This window comes from Sabethes cyaneus, chromosome 3, assembly GCF_943734655.1.
Source record: "Sabethes cyaneus chromosome 3, idSabCyanKW18_F2, whole genome shotgun sequence".
Taxonomy (NCBI): domain Eukaryota; kingdom Metazoa; phylum Arthropoda; class Insecta; order Diptera; family Culicidae; genus Sabethes; species Sabethes cyaneus.
The window spans coordinates 3,713,242-3,738,067 of NC_071355.1; the positions used below are offsets into that span (position 1 = coordinate 3,713,242).

Sequence of the window (24,826 nt, forward strand, 5' to 3'; positions counted from 1 at the left end):
TAGTTGAAAAAGTTTTATTTTTCATTTAATTTCAGGTTTCGTATTCTACTAAGACGCTCCAAAAACGTCAGTCAATTACAATTAATTTTAGGAAGATTTTATCATCCTCAAACAAACGATTAAAAACTTGGAACTACGTTTCGCTTTCGTTGATCAACGTACATCAACGATCAGCGTCCACCGTGCTAGGCAATGTGCAAAGGATGTCAATATTTGGAAAGAGATTATTAGAGCCTCTTGAAATTTGGCAAAGCGATCCTGGCAAGGAATCAGGCTTCCTAATCTAACTGGAATCGTGTGCTACGTCAACCATTCAGTTCATCACACCTTAGTTGTGACAGGATATTTGACTGGCACCAAATCAAATATGAGTCATACAGCAATATTCCTTATCAATTGGACGAAGTCGTGATATGGCTCTACAGAAAAAAAAAACTCCAGATCATCTGACGATAATGATCCTGCTTTATTAAAACCAAAATCTAGACTGTCATACAAAACTTACGGTTAGGGAATTTTATTGCAATCGCTTTCAGGTGATTTTCAACGGTTTGCATGATTAGTTCAAATCGAGAACAATGGGACAAACAGACGACCACTTAAAATTACTTATCATTATAAGTAATGCTGCTAGTTTCTGTTAGGGTACTGGTAATGGGATTCGGTGGCAACTCGCTGGACGTGGTTGGAGTCTCGGAATCCGTCCTTACTTTTTTGCTTTGCACTGCTGTTTCCGTTTGCTCTGCATCTGACGGGAGGCGCTTCCTAGTCGTACTTTCACTATTTACGTCCGGTGAAGTTTCCCGCATCAGCTGGTTCGGCTGTAAATATTCACTCAATTGCTCCTGTCCAACGTGACGAACATCGATGTTCATACCAGTCTTAAAACGCCTTAAGCTCCTAGTACGTGCGGGTACGGCATGGAGAAAATTTGCAATGGCCGCTTTCAAGCCATCATTCGAAATTTCCGACCTGTCGCATTCCAATCCGATGAACCATAAAGAACATAACTTGGTGCTTTTCGTAGTGAGCATTTCGAAACGTTTAGGGAATACGCGGGCAAAATTCGTGCCTCCTTCGCGCCAAATACGCCAAATCAGAGCATCAATCCTCCACTCGACCATGGGACACCAAACCAGGTGATCAGCTGCGTTGTTGGATGATGCCAAGAGCACAAGGAAGTTGCGATATTTGGAGAAAAAACTTAGCGCTGCGAATAGTTTATCCCAACCAGCCGCCTTGGTGAGCATGATTTCGTCTGTTACCTGCTTACCTCGGTGTAATTCTTCGATTATTACCTGTCGTGTCCAGACGGAAACGTCATGTCCAGTGTTTTCGTGTGGATAGAGGGGCGTAATGATTGGCATCAAATAACTCTGTTTGTCATAGCCGACGTTATCAACCTGTTTTAACGTTACTGGCTGGGGCCAGTCCCAGCCAGAGAATACCAGAAAAAAATTATGCACCAGAGTGGCGGCGGTCGCATTTGGATACAGTTGACAGGTTCTGGCAACCATTATAGTCCACGATATACCGCCGAGGTAACCCAATAACCTGGAATAGATTCCACGACTTTTAGCCCACAGTTTGATGACACGCAGTGCCAAACGGAAACTATCTATATTGGGAACCAAGCGAATAATCTCCTCCGTCTGTCGAACCCCGTTCAAGCTGTCCCACGATTTGCAATCCAACTTTTTCAGCAGCATATCGTCGCATAACTCAATATTGTCAGGGATTTCATCAAGGTTTAGTTGAGCGAACGACAGATCGATTTCGATTCCGTCGAAGTTCATCTTGATTATTGGTACAGCAGCGTTTTGCACGGCTAGGCACCCAGTCACTTCCGATTGCCTTTTGAGCAGTTCGAAGAACGATTCGAAATAGTCCTTCCGCTCGACGTTACGTGGAGCAACGCAAAGGGCGTCAATGTCCGCGTTCTTGTCGTAAGCCCCCAACCGGTACGAACCGTATGGATAGACCGTTCCGCCCAACTTATCCGCCACTGCCTCCGGCATGTTCTGAAGTTCAGACGTTCCCTGCAGGTCTTCCGGTGTCGGTTCCGCTAAATTGATGGTCGAAGTCATGGTGAGTGTATTGATGCTTCTGCCGGTACCAGTAGGTAGATTTTTTTTCAGGTAAGTCTGGGGTACAAATAACTACCTACTTGCCGATGGGCAACAGTCCAAGTGAGATTAGGATTAATTTGTACCTGTAAAAATATGTAGATTCAGTATCTAGTCTGTTCGAATGGTCGTTTGCAAGAGTCTTATTAAGTTTTGCCACAATTGGAGTTAGAGATGCCAATACCGGGAGGTATTTTGAAAACCGGTTTTTCGGTATTGATAAATGCAATACCGGTAAAACCGGTAAAAGTTAACTCTTGAAAACTATATTTAAAAATCATATGATTTGTAAAAGATCCTTCCATAATCAACGATACTCAATTTCTGTCGTATAGTTAATTGACTAGTTCATTAAAAAATAGTATTTAACAATGCGAAGAGAATTTACCGTGTCATCTTTCAAATGAGAACAAATTTCAATGAAAAACTTCCGGAGGCAAAGAATCTTCATTCGGTGTCCACAGAGAAAAAAAGAACAATTCCTAGTGATAAATAAGAAATGTAGCGTAGGAAAACCCTTGTTCAAGAGCTTTTAATAAGCTGCTTAGATACTGACATTTATGATAAATTATAACTGAAGGTTCAGTTGGTTTGGTTCCTCTACCTGCTCGGTTTCTGAGTTTATTCCATTGACTTTTAAAATAATAAAACCTTGCAGAATTTTATTATTAAAACATCCTTGATGCCTTGAAGAATATTACAAAGTCATTGCACATAGTGCGGCTAATTATAAAACGAATATATTTAAATATACGAACTCTCTCTGAAATTCTACCAATACAGTAACTCGAACAGCAGTTGTGCGATACTTGAAAGGTGTTCCGAGAGTAGTTTTAGAGTTCGTAGTTCGTAGAGTTTGCAATTTTTCCGGTACAGCAATTCGACAGCATCCAAGGCTGGTTCTAGCACTGCGACAATTTCTTATTTCTTCATGAGTTCCTCATCGCTTAAGTAAAGCGTATCCTTGTTTCTCAGCAACGAAACTAGTTCTCTTCAACGAGCCAATCGACACCAGTAACAGAGGAGCTAAACATGCAAGATGGTACGATCAGATCGATAGTGATTTGCGACTTCTGAGACGACTGAGAAATTGGCGACGAGTAGCCCCCATGGAGTGGAACGAGTTGAATGGAGACGACTGCTTAAAAAGCATGAGGCACTCCGGTTCTATGCTGACAGCGGTGAGATGTTTCAGGGTTTTCCCTTTGCAAGAACTACATAATTGAGTTATTATTTGTAGAACCTTCAATCATGAATTTAAGTTATCCCGTGCTTTAAAAGTTTTACCAGCGATTCAGGCTTCTTGAATTGTTATTTGATCGTGCAAAAAAATACCGGAAATACCGGTTTTTGGTCTTGGAAAAACCGGTAATTCGGTATTGGAAAATAGCCCGGTAATACCGGTAAAACCGGTTTCGGTAAAACCGGTATAGCATCCCTAATTGTAGTTTTGAAATTAAAATTCATTCTTGATTGATTCCATTATTAATTTTATTCACGACAGATACGTATTTCATCAGTGTCCGTTGCTAGTCGTAGACAGAAATACGTATCTGTCGTGAATAAATTTAGGGTAAAAAACCGGTTTTAAGCAGTCTAAGCGGATCACTGATTGTTTTACCTTATTACAAGCGATGGGTTGACTAAGTGGGGCACATCAGCATACCAATATTCTAGCTAACTTCAAGCTGTCACCACTGGAGGACACTATTATTAAACTAAACTTTTGATGTCTTGCTTTAAAAATTTGCGCGAAGGAAACGATTTTAATCACCAAAGTGCTGTTTTAGGCAGTCCTGAAATCCCCATAAAAATCCCTCCAACTGTTGCTGTTGCTTCGTGCGCGTCACTAATTACAAATAAAACACAAATTCAAAGCACATGCATTAGTACAAAACAAGGTTGCTTAAATAACTGACTAAAACACTTGCCACGGTTGCCAGAGCTAACCTACCTGTCGTGTCTGGAGGAAGCTATTTCGGATAACACGAGTAACACTTTCTACTCCGTTGCTGCCTCTATCAGGTCAATCACAAGACTGCCGTTCACAGACTTTCTTCAGTCAAACCCTGTTATGAGTTTTCTTACGTCTTTTCTTCTTCATTTTCTTTAGCACCTATTGAATTCTTGTTACTATCTTTTTCTCTCTGTTTCTTTCCTTCAATACATCATACATCACTTACACTCTCATTTCAGTAGAATTAATATATAGGGCAACGTATTTTGAATCCCATCAGTAGCTGTACATAATTCAAACATTTACAGCAAAATCAAATGGAAGTGACCAAAACAAGTTGGTCACCCTATGGAATGCCAAACCGCGAAAATTCCAAAATTCGCGTAAAAAACCGCGTAAATTCCGAAATTCGCGTAAAAATAGTCGCGTAAAAAGCAACTTCAGTGTATTCCTGTCATTGTTTTACCATTTTCACCAGTCCTGGTCAATAACGAATAACGGGCGATACCCAATGCTTAAGCTTATTTCATCGGCAGGAAAAATTTTCTATTGGGTCGGATCGTCTACGCCTTTTAAGGTTAAATTAGCAGGCGTAGATTCTGCCAATTTCAAAGGCAGTTTTTTTTTGTTTGAAACAAATTTTTTGTTCATGCAAATATATTCGCTGTGTTCAAATTGGCAAGAAGAATGCAGTGAATAGGTACATTTTTATAAACAGAATCCCGCTTTTGGGCCCAAAAACTGCTTCCGAAATTGGGCTCTAAGGACGAAAATGGAAGGATAGGTAAAACCAACCAGCCAGGTATAGTGTAGGGAATCAGGCAGTTTATATTTTTCCACTTTCTATCTCTTTTTATTCTACCTGGCTCAAATGTAAGTTTTAAGTATTTCTAAGCGAATGAAAACAGAGAAGGAAAATCGCGAGTTCATATTGAAAACATAAGTCAAACAAGAGTAAATGAATAGAAGAGTAGGATAACTTGAATTTATATTGAAAGCACCAGAAATCCGGTTAAAAGTAGTGATCGACATCGGACCGGCTAAAGTCCGGAAAGTCCGGTCCGATGTCCGATCCGAAGTCCGATCGGAACGAAATTTTAGAGTCCGATTTTTCATCGGACCGGAACCGGAACGAAGCGTTCCGGAACCGGACCGGACCAGGAATTCCGTTGAAAGTCCGGAAAAGTCCGGTGCACTTTTAACAGTAAAACTGACCGCAGTGGAAACTGTCGCACTGTCGAACCAGGGGAATGCGTGTTCATAAGAATCTCCAACGTTTCCCGAGCAGTAACAGTGAGACTGCCATCTTCTTTTTACAAATGCCCTAGGCCATTATTATGGTCTTTGGCTGACGTTTTTGGGAGTCGCGCCGCCACAGGCAGAGTCTGGATGCTTTCGCAAAACTTGACTCTGGACTTTCTTTTGGCTTTGCGAAGCTTTGCGTTGTATTTGGTGAGAGATGCCCTGTAGGTCACCCAATTAGACGTGATCTTAGCCCTGTTGAATAAACGCCTAGCCTCTCGAAGAAGGTTGCTGAGCGATTCATTCCACCAGGGCACGTCACGGTAGACTATCCGCGTGGTTAACGGACAGATTGCAGTATAAGCATCAATAATCCTACTTTGTAGGTCATTGGCTGCAGCGTCCAGCTCAGCTGGTGTGCGTATATTAATATGACAGGAATTCCGAGAGTTTCCCAGATGTTCTCTGAATGAACTCCAGTTGGGTTTCTTCGGATTTCCGTATTGTTCTCTCCTGAGAGAGTTTGCCTCAATATCAAAAACGATATGCCTGTGGTCCGATAAACTTGGTTCGTCAGAGATTTGCCAGTTCTCAGCTATAGAAGTGCTGAACAGAGTGAGGTCTAGGACCTCATCTCTGATAGCATTAACAAAAGTTTCGAACATTTTACTTTGAAGAAAGTTTCAGCGTGGCTTAAGTTCGAAGTTTGAATCAGAACGGATTCTTCAACGGATTTTTCAAAATTATCGTATAGGTTTGGGCGGAAGAGTATCAGATTTTCATGAAATTTTACTAACGAGCGTAGATAATGTACTTTTTAATGAAAACAATATGCTATCCTATTTCCCAGAAAACTCCATTATAAATTTTCTGAACGAATTTTTTCGAACATAGCTTAGGCCATTCCACATTATTTTTAAAGTTTTTGTCCCCCGCCCTTCAAAACTGGCTCTAAAAATCGGGGGGCAAAAAAAATTTGTTGGACTTGAGTAAAATTTTTTTGTATAAAAACTATTATTTGTGGGTTTTACAGCCTTAAGAAATCGAAAAAAGAGCTTACGGAGTGTTGACGCTTCTAGCACGACACAAAAGTGGAAGTACCTACAAATAATGTAATTCTTTCGATTTTCTATCTATTTTGGAAGGTTTTTGCATGGAAAATAATCTATACCTATAAATAAGGATTTCTGTCTGTCTGTCTGTCTGTCTGTCTGTCTGTCTGTCTGTCTGTCTGTCTGTCTGTCTGTCTGTCTGTCTGTCTGTCTGTCTGTCTGTCTGTCTGTCTGTCTGTCTGTCTGTCTGTCTGTCTGTCTGTCTGTCTGTCTGTCTGTCTGTCTGTCTGTCTGTCTGTCTGTCTGTCTGTCTGTCTGTCTGTCTGTCTGTCTGTCTGTCTGTCTGTCTGTCTGTCTGTCTGTCTGTCTGTCTGTCTGTCTGTCTGTCTGTCTGTCTGTCTGTCTGTCTGTCTGTCTGTCTGTCTGTCTGTCTGTCTGTCTGTCTGTCTGTCTGTCTGTCTGTCTGTCTGTCTGTCTGTCTGTCTGTCTGTCTGTCTGTCTGTCTGTCTGTCTGTCTGTCTGTCTGTCTGTCTGTCTGTCTGTCTGTCTGTCTGTCTGTCTGTCTGTCTGTCTGTCTGTCTGTCTGTCTGTCTGTCTGTCTGTCTGTCTGTCTGTCTGTCTGTCTGTCTGTCTGTCTGTCTGTCTGTCTGTCTGTCTGTCTGTCTGTCTGTCTGTCTGTCTGTCTGTCTGTCTGTCTGTCTGTCTGTCTGTCTGTCTGTCTGTCTGTCTGTCTGTCTGTCTGTCTGTCTGTCTGTCTGTCTGTCTGTCTGTCTGTCTGTCTGTCTGTCTGTCTGTCTGTCTGTCTGTCTGTCTGTCTGTCTGTCTGTCTGTCTGTCTGTCTGTCTGTCTGTCTGTCTGTCTGTCTGTCTGTCTGTCTGTCTGTCTGTCTGTCTGTCTGTCTGTCTGTCTGTCTGTCTGTCTGTCTGTCTGTCTGTCTGTCTGTCTGTCTGTCTGTCTGTCTGTCTGTCTGTCTGTCTGTCTGTCTGTCTGTCTGTCTGTCTGTCTGTCTGTCTGTCTGTCTGTCTGTCTGTCTGTCTGTCTGTCTGTCTGTCTGTCTGTCTGTCTGTCTGTCTGTCTGTCTGTCTGTCTGTCTGTCTGTCTGTCTGTCTGTCTGTCTGTCTGTCTGTCTGTCTGTCTGTCTGTCTGTCTGTCTGTCTGTCTGTCTGTCTGTCTGTCTGTCTGTCTGTCTGTCTGTCTGTCTGTCTGTCTGTCTGTCTGTCTGTCTGTCTGTCTGTCTGTCTGTCTGTCTGTCTGTCTGTCTGTCTGTCTGTCTGTCTGTCTGTCTGTCTGTCTGTCTGTCTGTCTGTCTGTCTGTCTGTCTGTCTGTCTGTCTGTCTGTCTGTCTGTCTGTCTGTCTGTCTGTCTGTCTGTCTGTCTGTCTGTCTGTCTGTCTGTCTGTCTGTCTGTCTGTCTGTCTGTCTGTCTGTCTGTCTGTCTGTCTGTCTGTCTGTCTGTCTGTCTGTCTGTCTGTCTGTCTGTCTGTCTGTCTGTCTGTCTGTCTGTCTGTCTGTCTGTCTGTCTGTCTGTCTGTCTGTCTGTCTGTCTGTCTGTCTGTCTGTCTGTCTGTCTGTCTGTCTGTCTGTCTGTCTGTCTGTCTGTCTGTCTGTCTGTCTGTCTGTCTGTCTGTCTGTCTGTCTGTCTGTCTGTCTGTCTGTCTGTCTGTCTGTCTGTCTGTCTGTCTGTCTGTCTGTCTGTCTGTCTGTCTGTCTGTCTGTCTGTCTGTCTGTCTGTCTGTCTGTCTGTCTGTCTGTCTGTCTGTCTGTCTGTCTGTCTGTCTGTCTGTCTGTCTGTCTGTCTGTCTGTCTGTCTGTCTGTCTGTCTGTCTGTCTGTCTGTCTGTCTGTCTGTCTGTCTGTCTGTCTGTCTGTCTGTCTGTCTGTCTGTCTGTCTGTCTGTCTGTCTGTCTGTCTGTCTGTCTGTCTGTCTGTCTGTCTGTCTGTCTGTCTGTCTGTCTGTCTGTCTGTCTGTCTGTCTGTCTGTCTGTCTGTCTGTCTGTCTGTCTGTCTGTCTGTCTGTCTGTCTGTCTGTCTGTCTGTCTGTCTGTCTGTCTGTCTGTCTGTCTGTCTGTCTGTCTGTCTGTCTGTCTGTCTGTCTGTCTGTCTGTCTGTCTGTCTGTCTGTCTGTCTGTCTGTCTGTCTGTCTGTCTGTCTGTCTGTCTGTCTGTCTGTCTGTCTGTCTGTCTGTCTGTCTGTCTGTCTGTCTGTCTGTCTGTCTGTCTGTCTGTCTGTCTGTCTGTCTGTCTGTCTGTCTGTCTGTCTGTCTGTCTGTCTGTCTGTCTGTCTGTCTGTCTGTCTGTCTGTCTGTCTGTCTGTCTGTCTGTCTGTCTGTCTGTCTGTCTGTCTGTCTGTCTGTCTGTCTGTCTGTCTGTCTGTCTGTCTGTCTGTCTGTCTGTCTGTCTGTCTGTCTGTCTGTCTGTCTGTCTGTCTGTCTGTCTGTCTGTCTGTCTGTCTGTCTGTCTGTCTGTCTGTCTGTCTGTCTGTCTGTCTGTCTGTCTGTCTGTCTGTCTGTCTGTCTGTCTGTCTGTCTGTCTGTCTGTCTGTCTGTCTGTCTGTCTGTCTGTCTGTCTGTCTGTCTGTCCGTATGTTCCTTATAGAATCGAAAACTACTGAACCAATCGGCATGAAAATATGCATGTAGAGGTTTTTTGGGGCCAGGAAAGGTTTTAGTGATGGTTAGAAACCGCTCCCCCCATTAAGAGGGGGGGGGCTCCCATACAAATGAAACACAAATTTCTGCATATTTCGACAACTAATCAAGCAAATGGAACCAAATTTGGCATGTGAAAGTTTTCTAGGGCAAGAATATTTTCTATTGTGAATTAGAACCCCTCCCCACTTTAAGAGGGGGGGCTCCTATACAAACGAAATACAAATTTCCTCATAACTCGAGAACTAATCAAGCAAATGGAACCAAATTTGACACGTGGGTGTTTTTGGAGACAAAAATTTTTTCTATGATGGACTGGGACCTCTCCCCACTTTAGGAGAGGGGGCTCCTATACAAATGAAATACAAATTTCCTCATAACTCGAGAACTAATCAAGCAAATGGAACCAAATTTATCATGTGTGTGTTTTTGTAGGCAAGAATATTTTCTATGGTATATTTTCTATGGATTTCCCCACTTTAAGAGGGGGGGGGGGTCCTATACAAATGAAAAATAAATTTCCTCATAACTCGAGAACTAATTAAGCAAATGGAACCAAATTTGACATGTAAGTGGTTTTGGACGCAAGATTTTTTTCTATGTTCAATTGAGACCCCTCTTTTCTTTAGAAAGCGAGTTATGGCCCATCTCCCCTTTAAGAGGGTGGGCTTCCATACAAATGAAATGCAAATTTCCTCTTATCTCGAGAACTAATCAATCAAATGGAACCAAATTTGGCATGTGGGAGTTTTAGATGGCAGAAATTTTTTCTATGGTGAATTACGACCCCTTCCCCTTTTAAGAGGGGGGCTCTCATACAAATGAAATTCAAATTTCCTTATAACTTGAGAACTAATCAAGCAAATGGAACCAAATTTGGCATGTGGGAGATTTTGGAGTCTTAAATTTATTTTACGATAGTTAGAGACCTCTCACCCCTGTGGTAGGGGGATATGGACTCTCATACAAATAAAACAGAAATTTTTGCGAAACTCAAAAACTAATCCAACTCGAGAAATTCGAGACTCTTCCATAAAACATTAGTCAATACAAGACCATAAAAACTATCTATAGTAACACTAGATCATTCAGGACGAGACGGTCGCGAGTGTTGCCGGTGACCCGCCGTCGGAAGCGCCGCCCACTGGGGGGCTTGCAAAACTCGAGATTGTGACAAAGATCTTCCGAGATTCATGATTTATGTACAACACAGGCTAATTTGTGGCAATACGAAGTTTGTCGGGTCAGCTTGTCGTATATAAATACTGATATAGTCGTAACGCTCAAAATTATTCGTAATCACGTATATCGCCTCCAAAATAGTACGGATATGCCAATTTTGCGCATGAAATACGATTTATTTAGCAAGTATATCTGTACGTATTGCTGATTTTTACCTTTTTTATACATATGAAAATGCTAGCTGGGCATGCCTCTATTATAGGCAAATTTTCCACTATTAAAGGAACATTACCACTACTTTAGGAGCACATACTAATGTCAGCAAAAGCAATGTTTTAGATATATCAACCAGTAGAATAGTATATTTTGGTATGTATTTAAAGCCAACATTATGGTGCACCATATTATGATGTAGTTCAATTGGAAACTGATAAATTGAGCGTTCAAATTGTCTTGACACATTATCCTCCGACATAATCTCTCCATTACTGGAGCATCTACCCTAATTATTGTAATATTTCCTAAATTTGCTATGAAACAAACTTAAAACGACACGGTTTTGTACAGAGGAAAGATTATAAACGTAGTGAAAAAAATTGGCGGCCATCTTGGATTTGGCCACCATGTTGGATATTACAAAAAATCGTTGTTTTCACCATGATTGAAATTTTAATTTCAAGACCACCATCGGAAAGCTGAGATAAAATGCTATAAAAAACATTCATCAGGTTAGGTGTGCAATAGCATTAACTAAATAAAGCAATTAATTTTTTGTAGCAAGATATTCTATAATATGAGCGTTGTAAACCTTGAAACAGATAATAAATTGTTTCGTTTATTTATTGCCACTACACATGTAATTTGATGAATGCTCCTTATAGCATATTTTCTCAGCTTTCCGATGGTGGTCTTAAAATTAAAATCAATTGGGGGGATCATAACGAAAACGGCGATTTATTGATAAAACCCAACATGGCGGTCAAATCCCAGATGGTCGCCGAGTTTTTTCCACTTAGTTTGTAAACCCTATCTCTCCTCTTTACAAAACCGTGTCGTTTGTAGTTTGTTTTATAGCAAATTTTGAAAATATCACACTAATTATGTGAAAATTGTTAACCATGCTGCAAATAACTGGTTGTTTTATTCCGTTAATGCCATTGCACATCTAATTTCATGAATTTTTATAGCATTTTGTCTCAGCTCTCCAGTGATGATCTTAAAATGAAAATCGGTTGGGGGCTCATAGTGAAAACGGCCATTTATTGATAAAATCCAATACGGTCGCCAAATTTTTTTTACTCCATTTGAAAGTCTTGTTCTTCTTCTTTGCAGAATCGGGCCATTTGTTAGTTGTTTCATGGCAAATTTATGAAATATCACATGATATAGATTTCAAAGTTTGCTCAAAATTCAACTTTTTTTGAAACTCTTAGGCCCCTTGACGAACGAGGGGTCCACTATTTCGAGGTATCAGAAGTGTAATTCTTATTTTTCAACCATTTTCAACCAATTAAGCGCAAAATTTCCAATATTTGAAGACCTCGTGTCAGTACTGGCCCCGTTTCAGCGAGAATTACTCATTACATAAATCCTATGACACAACTTTTTTCATAAGACATTACTTAACCAGTAAACAATATTACGTACCTGTAAACTGCTCTTCTTATGAACAATGGTCTTGGTATTCAGCAGCCAACATAAAATTTCTTAATTGAATTATTATTTGTATAATTTAATAAACGATTTTTTTAAACACATCTTAGCGGGGCAAAATGGGCCATGAGAAGCAGGAACTTACTTGCGGCGCAACCAAACGTTCGTCGATCTAGTAGCCCATGCGCATTTAGGCAAACGTCAAAACGACGGTAAAGAGCAAAGTGTTGTTTTAATTTTGATTCGCTCCAAAAGAAGCAAGATGCCGAGAAGCTACATATTTAAGAAAAACCAACCGTTGGTCTTGGTCGAGCCTGCACTTGCGGTGGCAGCGAATGCGGTGCGAATATGGATATCGGAAGGGCGCGTTGCAGGTACCTACAAGGCGATACCTGGATCCGGAAAAATAGATTTAACAAGGGTGCCGCCGCTGTTCTAAGTTGTGCCGGGTTTGCGTTAAAATTTGATAGTCTTAACGTGGGTATTATACCCCCAGTCCTCCTACTCTGCAACTGTGGGGCATTGATAAATCAGAGGATGTCAATATTTGGAAAGCGATTACTGGAGCCCCTTGATATTTGGCAAACTGATCCTGGCAGAGTATTAGGCTTCATAAAACGAGTCGAGCCTACCTGGGATCGTGTGCTATGTTAAACATTGTCCAATTAATTGAGACAGGATATTTGACTAGCAGCAAATCAATCGGACGAAGTTGTAATATGGGTCTACAGAGAAAAAAAAACTCCTAGTCGTCTAATGATGATGATCCTGATTTATTAAAATCAAATTCTAGACTGTACTACAAAACTTACAGAGAGGTAATAGATCTTGCATCTAAACTAGAGAAGGAGAGATAACCCTATGTCTACCTACTTTTCAATAGAAATTATCCTGCTCTCTTTTTCGTTCAAGCTTAAAGCCATACCTAGAAACAGGTAGAATAAGGCAAACTGCCTTCATTTTCGTACCATATTCTTTTCCAGGAAGCGTAGACATTCCTACCTAGTAAATTTTATCCTGCCTGGCCTATAAACCGTTTCATTACATAATTTTTTCCTAAAATCTAAATCTATAGAAATTCGTGATTTTAATTAAACATAAATTGATAACTTTAGAACCTAATCGATATGACAAAAAGTAAATACTAAAATGTGTCCTATTCTATTCTATTTTGTTTACAAAAAGAGACCTATCTTCTTTTGGTATAATTAGTCACCAGGGTGGTTCACTTTTGCTCGTTTTAAAAAAAATAACTTTTTATTCTGGTGATATAGGGCAATACTTTCTACTACAAGGTTGTAGATAATTTATTTTTCAGAAACTTTACTGAAGAAACAAAAATTGTATCTCGTCTGTGTATTGCTATATAATGGTTTTTCTAGAAATCTCTGTAAATGAATTCTGAAGTGTAAGTTAAAAGTCAAATGAGCAGCATTACTCTGTTATATGCATTTATATGCAGATGAGAAAATAATCGGTATTTTCACTCATACCCAACAGTAATGTATTCTTTATACAACAACAAGACCTCTTAACTACTCTTTTTATCCGAACAATATTCGAATAGATTGAGAGTCGAACTTTTCTAGCTAACAGCAAAACGGCAAAAAAAAATAAAAATGTTTGTGGAAAAAACCTACTTAAAATTACTTATGCTGTGCTGTTACTAGTTGTTGTCGGGGTCCGGTGGCGACTTGCTGGAGGTGGTTGGAGTCTCGGAATCCGTCCTTGCTTTCTTGCTTTGCACTGCTGGCGCCGTTTGCTCGTCATCAGACGGGAGGCGCTTCCTAGTCGTAGCTCCACTATTTACGTCCGGTGAACTTTCCCGCATCAGCAGGTTCGGATGTAAATATTCACTCAATTGTTCCTGCTCAACGTGACGAACTTCGATCTTCATACTATTCTTAAGAAGCTTTGAGTGCACAGCATTTACGCGTATATTATCGAGAAAGTCGTCACTGTCCTTGGTCAAGTCAACATTCGAACCTTCCGGCTTGTCAAACTCCAATCCGATGAACCATAAAGAACATAGCTGCTTAACCTTTCCGTCGCTCCGTCCTTTCGAAGTGTGCTCGGGATGTTCGAAACGTTTAGGATTAACGTGGGTCAAAGCAATTTGTGGGTTGCGCCCCAGTATTGCAATCGATGTACCAATCTTGAACTCGACCAGCCCGCACCATCTCAGGTGATCATTTTCGTTATTGGATGATGCCAAGAGCACAATGTAGTGACGATATTTGCTGAAGAAACCTGGCGCTGCGAATAGTTTGTCCCATCCAGCTGCTTTGGTGAGCATGATTTCGTCTGTTACCTCTTTACCTCGATGTAATTCATCGATTATCATCTGCCGTATCGAGTGGGAAACAAAGCGAACGGTGTTTGCTCGTCGCTCGATGGGCGTAACGATTGTCATCAAATAATCCCCAACGAAAAAATTTTTGTTATCCGTTATTTGTTTTACTGCCTGGGACCAGTCCCAGCCAGAGAACTCCAGAAAAAAATTATGCACCAGAGTGGCGGCGGTCGCATTTGGATGCAGTTGACAGGTTCTGGCAACCAGTAAAGTCCACGATACACCGCTTAAGTAGCCTAATATATGGGAATAGATCCCGCGACGTTTAGCCCATAGCTTGATGACACGCAGTGTCAAACGGAAAGTGTCTATATTGGGAACCAAGCGTAGAATCTGCTCCGTCACTTGGACCCCCCTCACGCTGTGCTGCGAATCGAAATCATATTTATCTAACTGCGTTTCGTCGAAAAAATCAAAATTGTCTGGAACTTTAGCCAGTTTTAGTTGAGCGAACGACAGATCGATTTCGATCCCGTCGAATTTCATCTTGATTATTGGTACAACAGCGGATTTCACGGTCCGGCACCCGAGCACTTCCGGTTGCCTTTTGAGCAGTTCGAAGAACGATCCGAAATAGTCGGCCCGCTCGACGTTACGTGGAGCAACGCAGATGGCGTCAATGTCCGCGTTCTTGTCGTAAGCCCCCAACCTGTACGAACCGAATGGATAGATCGTTCCACCCAACTTATCCGCCACTGCCTCCGGCATATTCCGAGCAATTGACTTATCCCGAACCCACTGCCTGAAGAGAGTGTTTAGTTTGGCCAGTATCTCCTTCCGATGTTCCCACTCCGAGAGATCTTCGAGCACGTTGTACGATTCGAGAACCTTCTCCAGTTCGGACGTGCTCTGCAGATCTTCCGGTGTCGGCTCCGCCAAACTGATAACAAATTCGGCCATGGCGAGTGTATTGACGCTGCCGTCGGTATCAGTACCTAATTGCAATGGATATCAATCCAAGTAAAATTAGGAATAATTTCAACCTGTAAAAATATGTATATCCAGTAAGTCTGGCAAGAGTCTCACTAAGTCTTGCCACAATTGGAGTTTTGAAATTAAGATTAAAGAAAACCTTTTTTTCACGATTGAATTCCACTATTAATTTTAATCATGACTAGCAGGCTTCATCAGTGTCTATTTTCGAACAGAATTATCGAGTTGAAGGTGGCAAGTCGTGACACGAAACACGTACCTGTCGTGAATAGAACTAAGGTAGGAACTAGGTGAACTCTTGATTTTTTGGTTTAAAATTTTGAGTGATGGAAACGGTTTTAATCACCAAGGTGCATTTTTAAGCAGTTCTGAAATCTGAATTTTTAAACTCCCCCTAAAAAATCCCTCCAACTGTGGCTGTTGCTTCGTGCGCGTCACTAATTACAAATAAAATATAATTCAAAAAGACACGTACTAATGAAAACAAGCTTGTTTAAATAATTGACTAAAACACGTCACATCAGTTGACGGAGTTAACCTACCTGTCGTATCTGGAGGAAGCTATTTCGGATAACACGAGTAACACTTTCTACTTCGTTGCTGCCTCCATCAGGTCAATCACAAGACTGCAGATTACACCCTTTCTTCAGTCAAGCCTGCTATGAGTTTCCTTACATCTTTTCTTCTTTATTCTCTTTAACTCCTATTGAATTCTTGTCACTATCCGTTTCTCTCTCTTTCATTCCTTCAATACTTCACACATCACTCTCACTCCTTACATTTGACGATGTAGTTTCATTAATCGGTAATTCTTTTTGGTCGGTAGATACGTAAAATGCCATCCATCCATCCACTAGAACAGGACACGTGCCTCCTTATTCTTCTTCATTTTGTTTTGGTGATTCCCTTTCAAAATTTACTACGGGTGCGGAAAGTGTGTTAGCTTCAATCTGACCGAATTACATTTACACATTACATTTAGTTTGTTTTTTTTTTCAACACGTCAACGATAAACAAATTCTACAAAACCTAGCAACGTGTAAAACTTGATGGTTTCGGTGTTTCCAGCAGCACTTCCCTGATGAGTTTTTGTTTCTAAAGGGTGTCCCACATCAAATTGCACCACAGAAGAAACGCCGTAGAGAATTACCCAATTGACCGATCCTTTTCAAACTTTCAGACAATAAAATACAATCCATTAGTAAGCTTTTGGCATGTTTAGTTCGTTCAACTTCGATACCATAACCGTATGCTCGCACTTTACGGTTTACTTCATTCATAAGATTCGGTACAACATCTGGCCCAGATCAGAAACCCACTTTTTCCTCATGTCTTCCTCAGATTTGACCTCTTTGGGATGCTTCCGGAGTGCTTCATAATAGCACAATAGGCCAGTATTTTTCGATGGACCTTAGTTCCGGTGCGTGGGGGGCGGGGCTCACGAAAGTAACCCCGTTGGCTTCGTACCACTCCAGGAAATCCATTGAACAGTGGCACGAAGGTAGATCCGAGCAAAAGATTGTAGGGTCCACATGAGCAGATTCGCTTGCCAAATCATGTACTTTTTTGGCAAACTTTGAAAGTTTCTGCTTCCTTACTTGTCAGAGTTTCGTAGTAACGTTTAATCACATGGCTCACCATTGCATTGACTGCACGATTCCGAGTGGTTTTCCGATGAGAGAGTTGAAGATTTTGCAGGAGTGTTTGCGTAAAATCAATTCGCGACGTTGCTTTTCGGGTGATGCCATTTTTTCCAATTTTCGAAAAACTGACAGCGATAAAAATACTGTGTAAACAATACACTATAAACAACATCTACTCAAATTTTCAAGAAAAAAATACCCAACGGGTAATTTTCTACAGCATTTCTTCCATGGTGCAATTTGATGTGGGACACCCTTTATCAGTTGCAAGCATGAAATCAACCAATCAGAAAGTTGCTTTTTTTGGACAGCAAATTGGCTCTTTTGGCGTAGGACTGCGTCTTACCGCAAAGTGTCATTCCTAAATTTAAATTCAGGCGAGCGTCACGAAATGGTGAAAGATTTTGAACGCTAATAACTCTGCCAGTTATTAACAATTTTCAATACTTTATATACCCATCGATTCATAAAAGGTGTAGCAATTGTATAGTAATTAGCACAACATTGATTTTCAGTTGTTAAATACTGTAATGGCACATTACAGCGTTACGGCACGCTATGCCCACCACGCAAATCAGTTCCTATTGAAACAAATCCCTGGCAAACAACTGGAAAGTATAGTCCCCTTTAGTAAGAAATCTTACAAACTATTTACAAAAATCTTTGTGGAACAAGAGCCAAGTTCACAGTAAAAATGGTTGCTAATTGTGTCCCGTAACGCTGGAATGTGTCTAATACCTCGAAATAAGGCAACCTCGATTCACAGCAACTTCGACACCACGTAACTCGATATAACATTTTACTGTACGGTAGCTCTATACTGCCCATGGATGCATAGTCGACGTAACGACCCTCACCATGATTGTTGAGAAAACGCATTTTTATCGTGAAAAACGTTTAAAGCCATATGATCTTTGCTATAAACTTTTTCAATCGAATAATCTGTCAATTTAGTAGATTTTATTAATCAAAACAGGACTGATGGAGTTTTATGATTCATTCCTCATTTATTGTGTTTAAAAAATGCGAACGCCAGTTTATGCGAATAAACAGACTGTTTTTTTGAACGATTATTCCCATAACTTGGCGTAAAGCTACAAAAACAAATAGGTTACTATGCTGATTAATTATGCGAGGAATTACGTCAACCATTAGCATTACGTGAAAGCAATAGTGGAGTAGCTCAATTTTCCAAAATTTCTCGAATATTTTTGAACAAACATATGTTATTTGAGTATTGGGCATGTGAACATCATAGTTAAGAGCGCGTAGGACCGAAAAAGTACACTTTGGTCATTTTGGTTTTTACGTCAACTATGCATCCAAACACAGAGTCCACCAACGAGGGTAAGCTGTTTCCCAGTCGGATTTTACGGCCAGTTGTGAAAAAATCGAAAAAGGCCTCAGTTCCCAATACCAAGTCAACTGACAAGGAAACATCACTATCGGTCACAGGATTAGAGCTTAACCATATACACCATGGTGTAGTCCTGTCGATCTAGAACTTCACTGCACTGATCGTATACGGGTAGCCTATGGAACTTTTTTGAGAAAACTTAACTTGAAATTTGTATGGGCATTTAACTTAATAGAGGCGCGTGGTACATTGTGAATATCCGGAACGTTTAAGTAACAGATCAAAAAGAAAATGATATGGTTTGAAAAAGGATAGTTAGATTAGGCAACAAGCTTTTCTAAAATCCCTTTTTCGTTCACCTAAAAGTGTTATTAAACTTGTCTCTTCGTTAATTCCGGTATGCATGTTTGGTGTTCTGAATTGAAACTACAAATGTAATTGAAAAAGCAAAAATTTGTGCAAGATTGTTTTTTGCATGATGCTTATCTTGAAAAATCAAGACAAAATTACACTGGTGTATTAAATTCATATGGATGTTCATCAATGAAGTCGGTCCGATACCACGAATACCATAATACCATAAAAACTTTCAAGCCTTGGTACCAAAGCATGTCTAGAATTGCCAATGCATTGTTCCGCTTTGTCAAGATTGTGATGCCATTGAATTTTATTACATACGTTTCGTATGCGATCCTTAAATGGCCGATTAATACCGTGACCGCACATAATTGCGATCAGCTCCTAATTCCGATCACTCAACCTAAATGGTCAATTTTTAGAAAATTGAGCCAAAATCTGTAGTAAATGAGCATGCTTAGTTATTGTGTTATGTGTTTATGTGTCAGTTCTTGAAAAATAACTGCCTTTGGGGCGCCATGCACTTCACAATAAATTAAATTCGACAGGTAGTACCAAAAAATGTCATCAAAATACATTTTCTTAGCCGAAGTGCTAAGCGCACGATCAAATTTGCTAAGATCATAGCAGCGTGGAAACATACTACCTTCTTCGGTATTCTATGATAACATGCAGATACAAGCATATATAACCGTTCTATATCAAATTTGGCTGAAAAAATGCTGAATTTGCGGAATTTATTCCATTTAAGTGATTGATCGGAATTATGAACATAATTTTTTTTCCGCTTCTAATTCCGATCACTATATCAAAGTTATAAACTGGCAAAATGCAAGCTAACGAAGTTGCTATTTGGATTTTAGGATTAATTGCAACATGATAACATGGTAGGATTATCGAAATTTTTTCACGTAGAACTACGTCTTACGGCAGGGTGTCAACCAAAATTTGGAGTTAAGCCACCGTCACGAAAGAATGAAAGATTTTGAACGCTAATAGCTTTTCCAATTTAAAACGGATTTTGATCATAAACGATGCTGCGATTGTATGGCTTTCTTGAAAAGATTGTTCGCTAATCGCTAAATAGAGCTAAACATTTTCCATACATTTTCCGCATTTTCCCAGGCACGGACGACCATTACACACCAAGCTTGTGGCTGCTGCTGATTAGCATAACCAAGCATAAGCATAAGCATAGGATTCCGCCCGTGTGCTGCTACTCCGTTATTGACCAGGACCGATGAAAATTACAAAATGATGGCTGGAAAAAGCATGTTTAGGACAGTGCACTTTTCCTAATTGTGTAACCTTATCAGGTCCCTACGTGCTGATCAATACCGACACCGGCCACGTCCGAATGCGGTTCCTGGTGGGATGGGAAGGAATGTTAGTCTTGTTGCTAATAAAGACCAGGGAATCCTCTGCATCTTCACAAGCATCAAGCTTGTGGTTGCTGCTGATTCAAGGCAAAAAAGCAAAATAAACTTTTTTTTGCTTACTACAGAGCTCAGTATAGCCTAGGTGCTACATTACGATTTGGAATTTGGCCTTCTATTTTTATACGACACACTTCGCAGCCTGTAAGAGTACGGGACAATTGTAGGACTAGTGCTACAAATCCTTTGACTCTTTCAGTCGAGATTCGAACATGTGACGTCTAATAGCTTCCCCTATCAGATGATTCTAACAAAAATCTTACAGAATTGTTGCTCAATGCAGACCAGATCAAATTATATCATAATTTGATATCAAATTAACTAATGTTTATTTGAGCGTCTTAGTAGAATACCTGAAACAATAAAAAAGAAGAAAACAAAAAGTTATTTATATCCTTTAATTCTACTACTGTGTTTTATTGATAAATACGTATTTCGGTCTCGACGTGAGACCTTCATCAGTATCTAACTAACTTAGACTGTTTGAAGAATAGCAGCTTGGTCCCCTATTTAAACTGAATAGGGATCGTGGGAAATCCGGTAGGTAGTTGCCATACCTGGAAAAAAACTATTTTAATTACCTATTAGGTCAAAAGTGGTGAAACGTTACTACCTGTTTGATTATTTAGAAGATTGGATGGATTTTCTTTAAAAATTTCCAGAGATTCGGCAACATCCAACTTCCAAATGTTATTTACAAGTTATTATTTAAAGATCCGATCGATACACTAAACAAAGCAGGAGTCTACAAAATTGCATGTAGTCACTGCGATAAGATTTATATCGGACAAACAAAAAGAAATTTCGGAATCCGATTCAAGGAGCATGTTTCAGAAGTAACAAAAGCGAGGAAAGAACTACAGGAAAAAGAATTTTACCACTTCAAATCTAAGGTATCATCCTAAATGAATTGCTCAACCTTTTTTTTTTGTTTATAGAATTAAACACAAGATTAATTCTATAAACAAAATACAGATTATGGTTTGCTCAATCCGTCGTGTTTACAAGGTAGAGTAAACGAGTTATTGTGAAAATGTTACTAGCTAACTTTTTTGCTTATGTAACGGCTCGTAACTGAAAATTGACTGTTTTGCGACAACCAAGTTTACGAGAGTTCGAAAAAAGGTTTCAATTTGGTCATTTGGTAACTATTTGGTAACTTTTTGAGATTTTTGTCACCACAAAACTAAAAAGGAACTATTTTTAATTTTAAGTAACCTTGCGGTTCACAGAACCGAGGTTGAGTCATGCGGAAGTAAAATGATTTTCAATTTTTTGAGCGATTTGCAGCTACTCCATCATATGCTCATAACCGGACCGGAATTATTTTTTAAAACTCTGTCATCTTCAATTATGTCCAATAACACCTCCTTCATCCTTTACTTACTTGACTTTTTTGGCGACAATCCATATCCTGCCGTGGTTTAGTCGCTTCACAATATCCGCATATTGGTTTACTTGTTAGATTTCATGATTCATGCGCCTGCGCCACACTCTTTTGTCTGATATGACGCCAAGAACTGATCGTGAAAATGATCAAAAACAACAAGAGCTCGTCGGTCGCTTTCTTTCAATTTCCACGGTTTGTGGGCGTAGAGTACCACCGGGAGAATTGGCGTCTTATAGGGTAAGGGTTTTGTGCGAAGTTGCAGGCGACGGGACTTCTGCTGGCTACGTAATCCGTAAACGGCCCTGTTGGCAGCCTTTTGACTTAACGACTAACATCGCTGTCATTTGTCATTAACGTACCAAGGTTAACAAATTAGTCGACCAGTTCAAAAGTACATTCAACTATCACCACCGCAGTTCCAACACCCACGGGCCAACATATACTTTGTTTTGCTAGAATGTATGAAAAGCCCTGTTCGAGCAGCTTTCCATTTTAAGACGCGTGTTCCGCGAACGCTAGGCGCATATGAGATTTCGTGAAGATGGTACCGATTCTCTACATGCCTGCCCTTCGAATAGCACCTTCCAATACAATGTTGAAAAGCAAATTGGATAGTCCGTCACCTTGTTTCAAACCATCTAATGTCACAAACGAGTCCGATGTTTCCCCCGCTATCCATTAACCCCCGGAACCATTAACAATAGAACGTTTATCAACGAACAACGAACAACGAACAACGAATAGAACGCCTTATCAGTTTTGTTGGAAAACCATGTTCGAGCATAATTTGCCACAGCTCATTGCGTTTAACTGAACCGTACGCCGCCTTAAAGACTATAAACAAATGGTGAGTTTGCAAGTTGAATTCCCGGAATTTATCGAGGATTTGTCGCATGGTGAACATTTGGTCCGTCTTGGAGCATTCCTCTCGAATACCACCAAGGTTTCCTGCAACGGCATCAGTCTGTTCTAAGAAACAGACTACGGGAGAGAATTTTGTATGCATAATTGAGGAAAGTAATGCCTTGGTGATTGCTGCATTGGAGTCAATGACCTTTTTTGTAAATAGGGAGCATGAGACCTTCTAACCAGTGTAGCGGTTTTATAATGAACGAAGCGGACTGGGTTACACCTCGGAGAATTTGGACGAGTTCGGATTATAAGTGACTACTCCGACGGCTACTACTAGACTGAATATAATATATTTGAGTATCGTATTTAAAGCCAATAAAATCGTTTAGTTTAGTGTATTAGTGTAATGAAAATTAGTGGATTCCATCGGATCGAATTTCGTTACACCAGTCCGTAGGAATTTCCTCCTCAGTCTATACCTTTTAGTATAACCTGATGGATTGCGCCCGTTCTTTCAAAAGTTCGCTCCCGACTTTCAAAAGTTCAGCAGGGATGTCATCCCTTTCAGCTGCTTTGCCATTTTTCAGCTATCTCGCTGCTTTTATAACCTCGTCCAAAGTTAGTGGACCATAGCTTGTCCATCATCTTCAGTCGCTCTCCTGTTTCTGTTGAGCGCTCCATCTTGTTGACCATTCAACAATGTATCGAAATGTTGTTCCCCCCAACACCTTTGAACACCTTTCATCCATTGCTTGGCAATTTCGCTGCCCATCAAACCAGATATGCTGGAGTACAGGCAGTCCACAGTCATGGGTCACACACAATAGTGGGTCATTTTAGCTCTAGCTGTTGATTAGCGTTTAAATATCACCTTGATCAAATTATTAGTGCTACTTATGACTAACAATTTTAGCAATCACTTCGTATAATATTCACGCATTAATCAGCAGAAAAAGCTAAAATGGCCCATAATTATGTGTGACCCATGATTGTGGACTGACTGTATATTTGCAAATTTCCAATTGCTGTTTTATTTAACACTAGCTGACCCGACAAACTTCGTATTGCCACAAATTAACCTGTGTTGTACATAAATCATGAATCTCGGATGATCTTTGTCACAATCTCGAGTTTTGCAAGCCCCCCAGTGGGCGGCGCTTCCGACGGCGGGTCACCGGCAACACTCGCGACCGTCTCGTCCTGAATGATCTAGTGTTACTATAGATAGTTTTTGTGGTCTTGTATTGACTAATGTTTTATGGAAGAGTCTCAAACTTCTCGATTCGTTCGATTAGTTTTTGAGTTTCGCAAACATTTCTGTTTTATTTGTATGAAAGTCCATATCCCCCTACCACAGGGGTGAGAGGTCTCTAACTATCGTAAAATAAATTCAAAACTCCAAAATCTTTCACATGCCAAATTTGGTTACATTTGCTTGATTAGTTCTCAAGTTATAGGGAAATTTGAATTTCATTTGTATGGGAGCTCCCCTCTTAACAGGGGAAGGGGTCGTAATTCATCATACAAAAAATTTCTGCCATCTAAAACTTCCACATGCCAAATTTGGTTCCATTTGCTTGGTTAGTTCTCGAGTTATGAGGAAATTTGTTTTTCATTTGTATAGGAGCCCCCCCTCCTTCTTAAAGTGGAGAAATCCATAGAAAATATACCATAGAAAATATTCTTGCCTACAAAAACACCCACATGATAAATTTGGTTCCATTTGCTTGATTAGTTCTAGAGTTATGAGGAAATTTGTATTTCGTTTGTATGAGAGCCCCCCCTCTTAAACAGGTAAGGGGTCCTAATTCATCATAGAAAAAATGGTTGCCTCCAAAAACACCCACATGCCAAATATGGTTCTATTTGCATGATTAGTTCTCGAGTTATGAGGAAATTTGTATTTCATTTGTAAAGGAGCCCCCCCTCCTAAAGTGAGGAGGGGTCCCAGTTCATCATAGAAAAAATTTTTGTCTCCAAAAACACCCACGTGTCAAATTTGGTTCCATTTGCTTGATTAGTTCTCGAGTTATGAGGTAATTTGTATTTCGTTTGTATAGGAGCCCCCCCTTTTAAAGTGGGGAGGGGTCCTTATTCACCATAGAAAATATTCTTGCCCTCGAAAACTTTCACATGCCAAATTTTGTTCCATTTGCTTGATTAGTTCTTCAGTTATGAGGAAATTTGTATTTCATGTGTATAGGACCCCCCCTCCTAAAATGGGGAGGGGTCCCAATTCATCATAGAAAAAAATTTTGTCTCCAAAAACACCCACATGCCAAATTTGGTTCCATTTGCTTAATTACTTCTCGAGTTATGAGGAAAATTGTGTTTCTTTGGTACAAGAGCCCCCCCTCTTAAAGTGGGGAGGGGTCCTAATTTACTATAGAAAATATTCTTGCCCTCGAATACCTTCACATGCCAAATTTGGTTCCATTTGCTTGATTAGTTCTCGAGTTATGAGGAAATTTGTATGGAAGCCCCCCCTTTTAAAGAGGAGAGGAGTTATAATTCCCCTTATAAAGAGGGGAGGTGTCTCAATTTACCATAGAAAAAATTCTTGTCCCGAAAGCACCCACACGCCAAATTTTTTTTCTATTTGCTTGATTAGTTGTCGAGTTATGCAGAAATTTGTGTTTCATTTGTAT

At 40.4% G+C, this 24,826-nt stretch overlaps 2 protein-coding genes across 2 annotated transcripts; both read right to left on the reverse strand.

Annotated features, from left to right (window-relative positions):
* Positions 1-605: 605 nt before the first annotated feature.
* LOC128744098 (poly(A) polymerase type 3-like) lies at positions 606-12,515 on the reverse strand. Its single transcript, XM_053840877.1, has 3 exons — positions 12,490-12,515; positions 12,154-12,235; positions 606-2,144 (listed from the first exon to the last, which is right to left on the reverse strand). The coding sequence occupies exons 1-3, from the start codon at positions 12,513-12,515 to the stop codon at positions 606-608; spliced, it is 1,647 nt and encodes a 548-aa protein (XP_053696852.1).
* Positions 12,516-13,523: 1,008 nt separating this feature from the next.
* Positions 13,524-15,110, reverse strand: LOC128744099 (poly(A) polymerase type 3-like). Its single transcript, XM_053840878.1, has one exon. It carries the CDS (start codon positions 15,108-15,110, stop codon positions 13,524-13,526), a length of 1,587 nt encoding a protein of 528 aa, XP_053696853.1.
* Positions 15,111-24,826: the final 9,716 nt, after the last annotated feature.

Coding starts and splice junctions, on each gene's coding strand:
- LOC128744099 (XM_053840878.1), bottom strand. CDS start 15,110: ATGGCCGAATTTGTTATCAGTTTGGCGGAGCCGACACCGGAAGATCTG.
- LOC128744098 (XM_053840877.1), bottom strand. CDS start 12,515: ATGTTTAACATAGCACACGATCCCAG. Junction 12,236..12,489: donor AACATAGCACACGATCCCAG/GTAGGCTCGACT, acceptor ATCGCCTTGTAG/GTACCTGCAACGCGCCCTTC. Junction 2,145..12,153: donor AGGCTCGACCAAGACCAACG/GTTGGTTTTTCT, acceptor TTTGTACCCCAG/ACTTACCTGAAAAAAAATCT.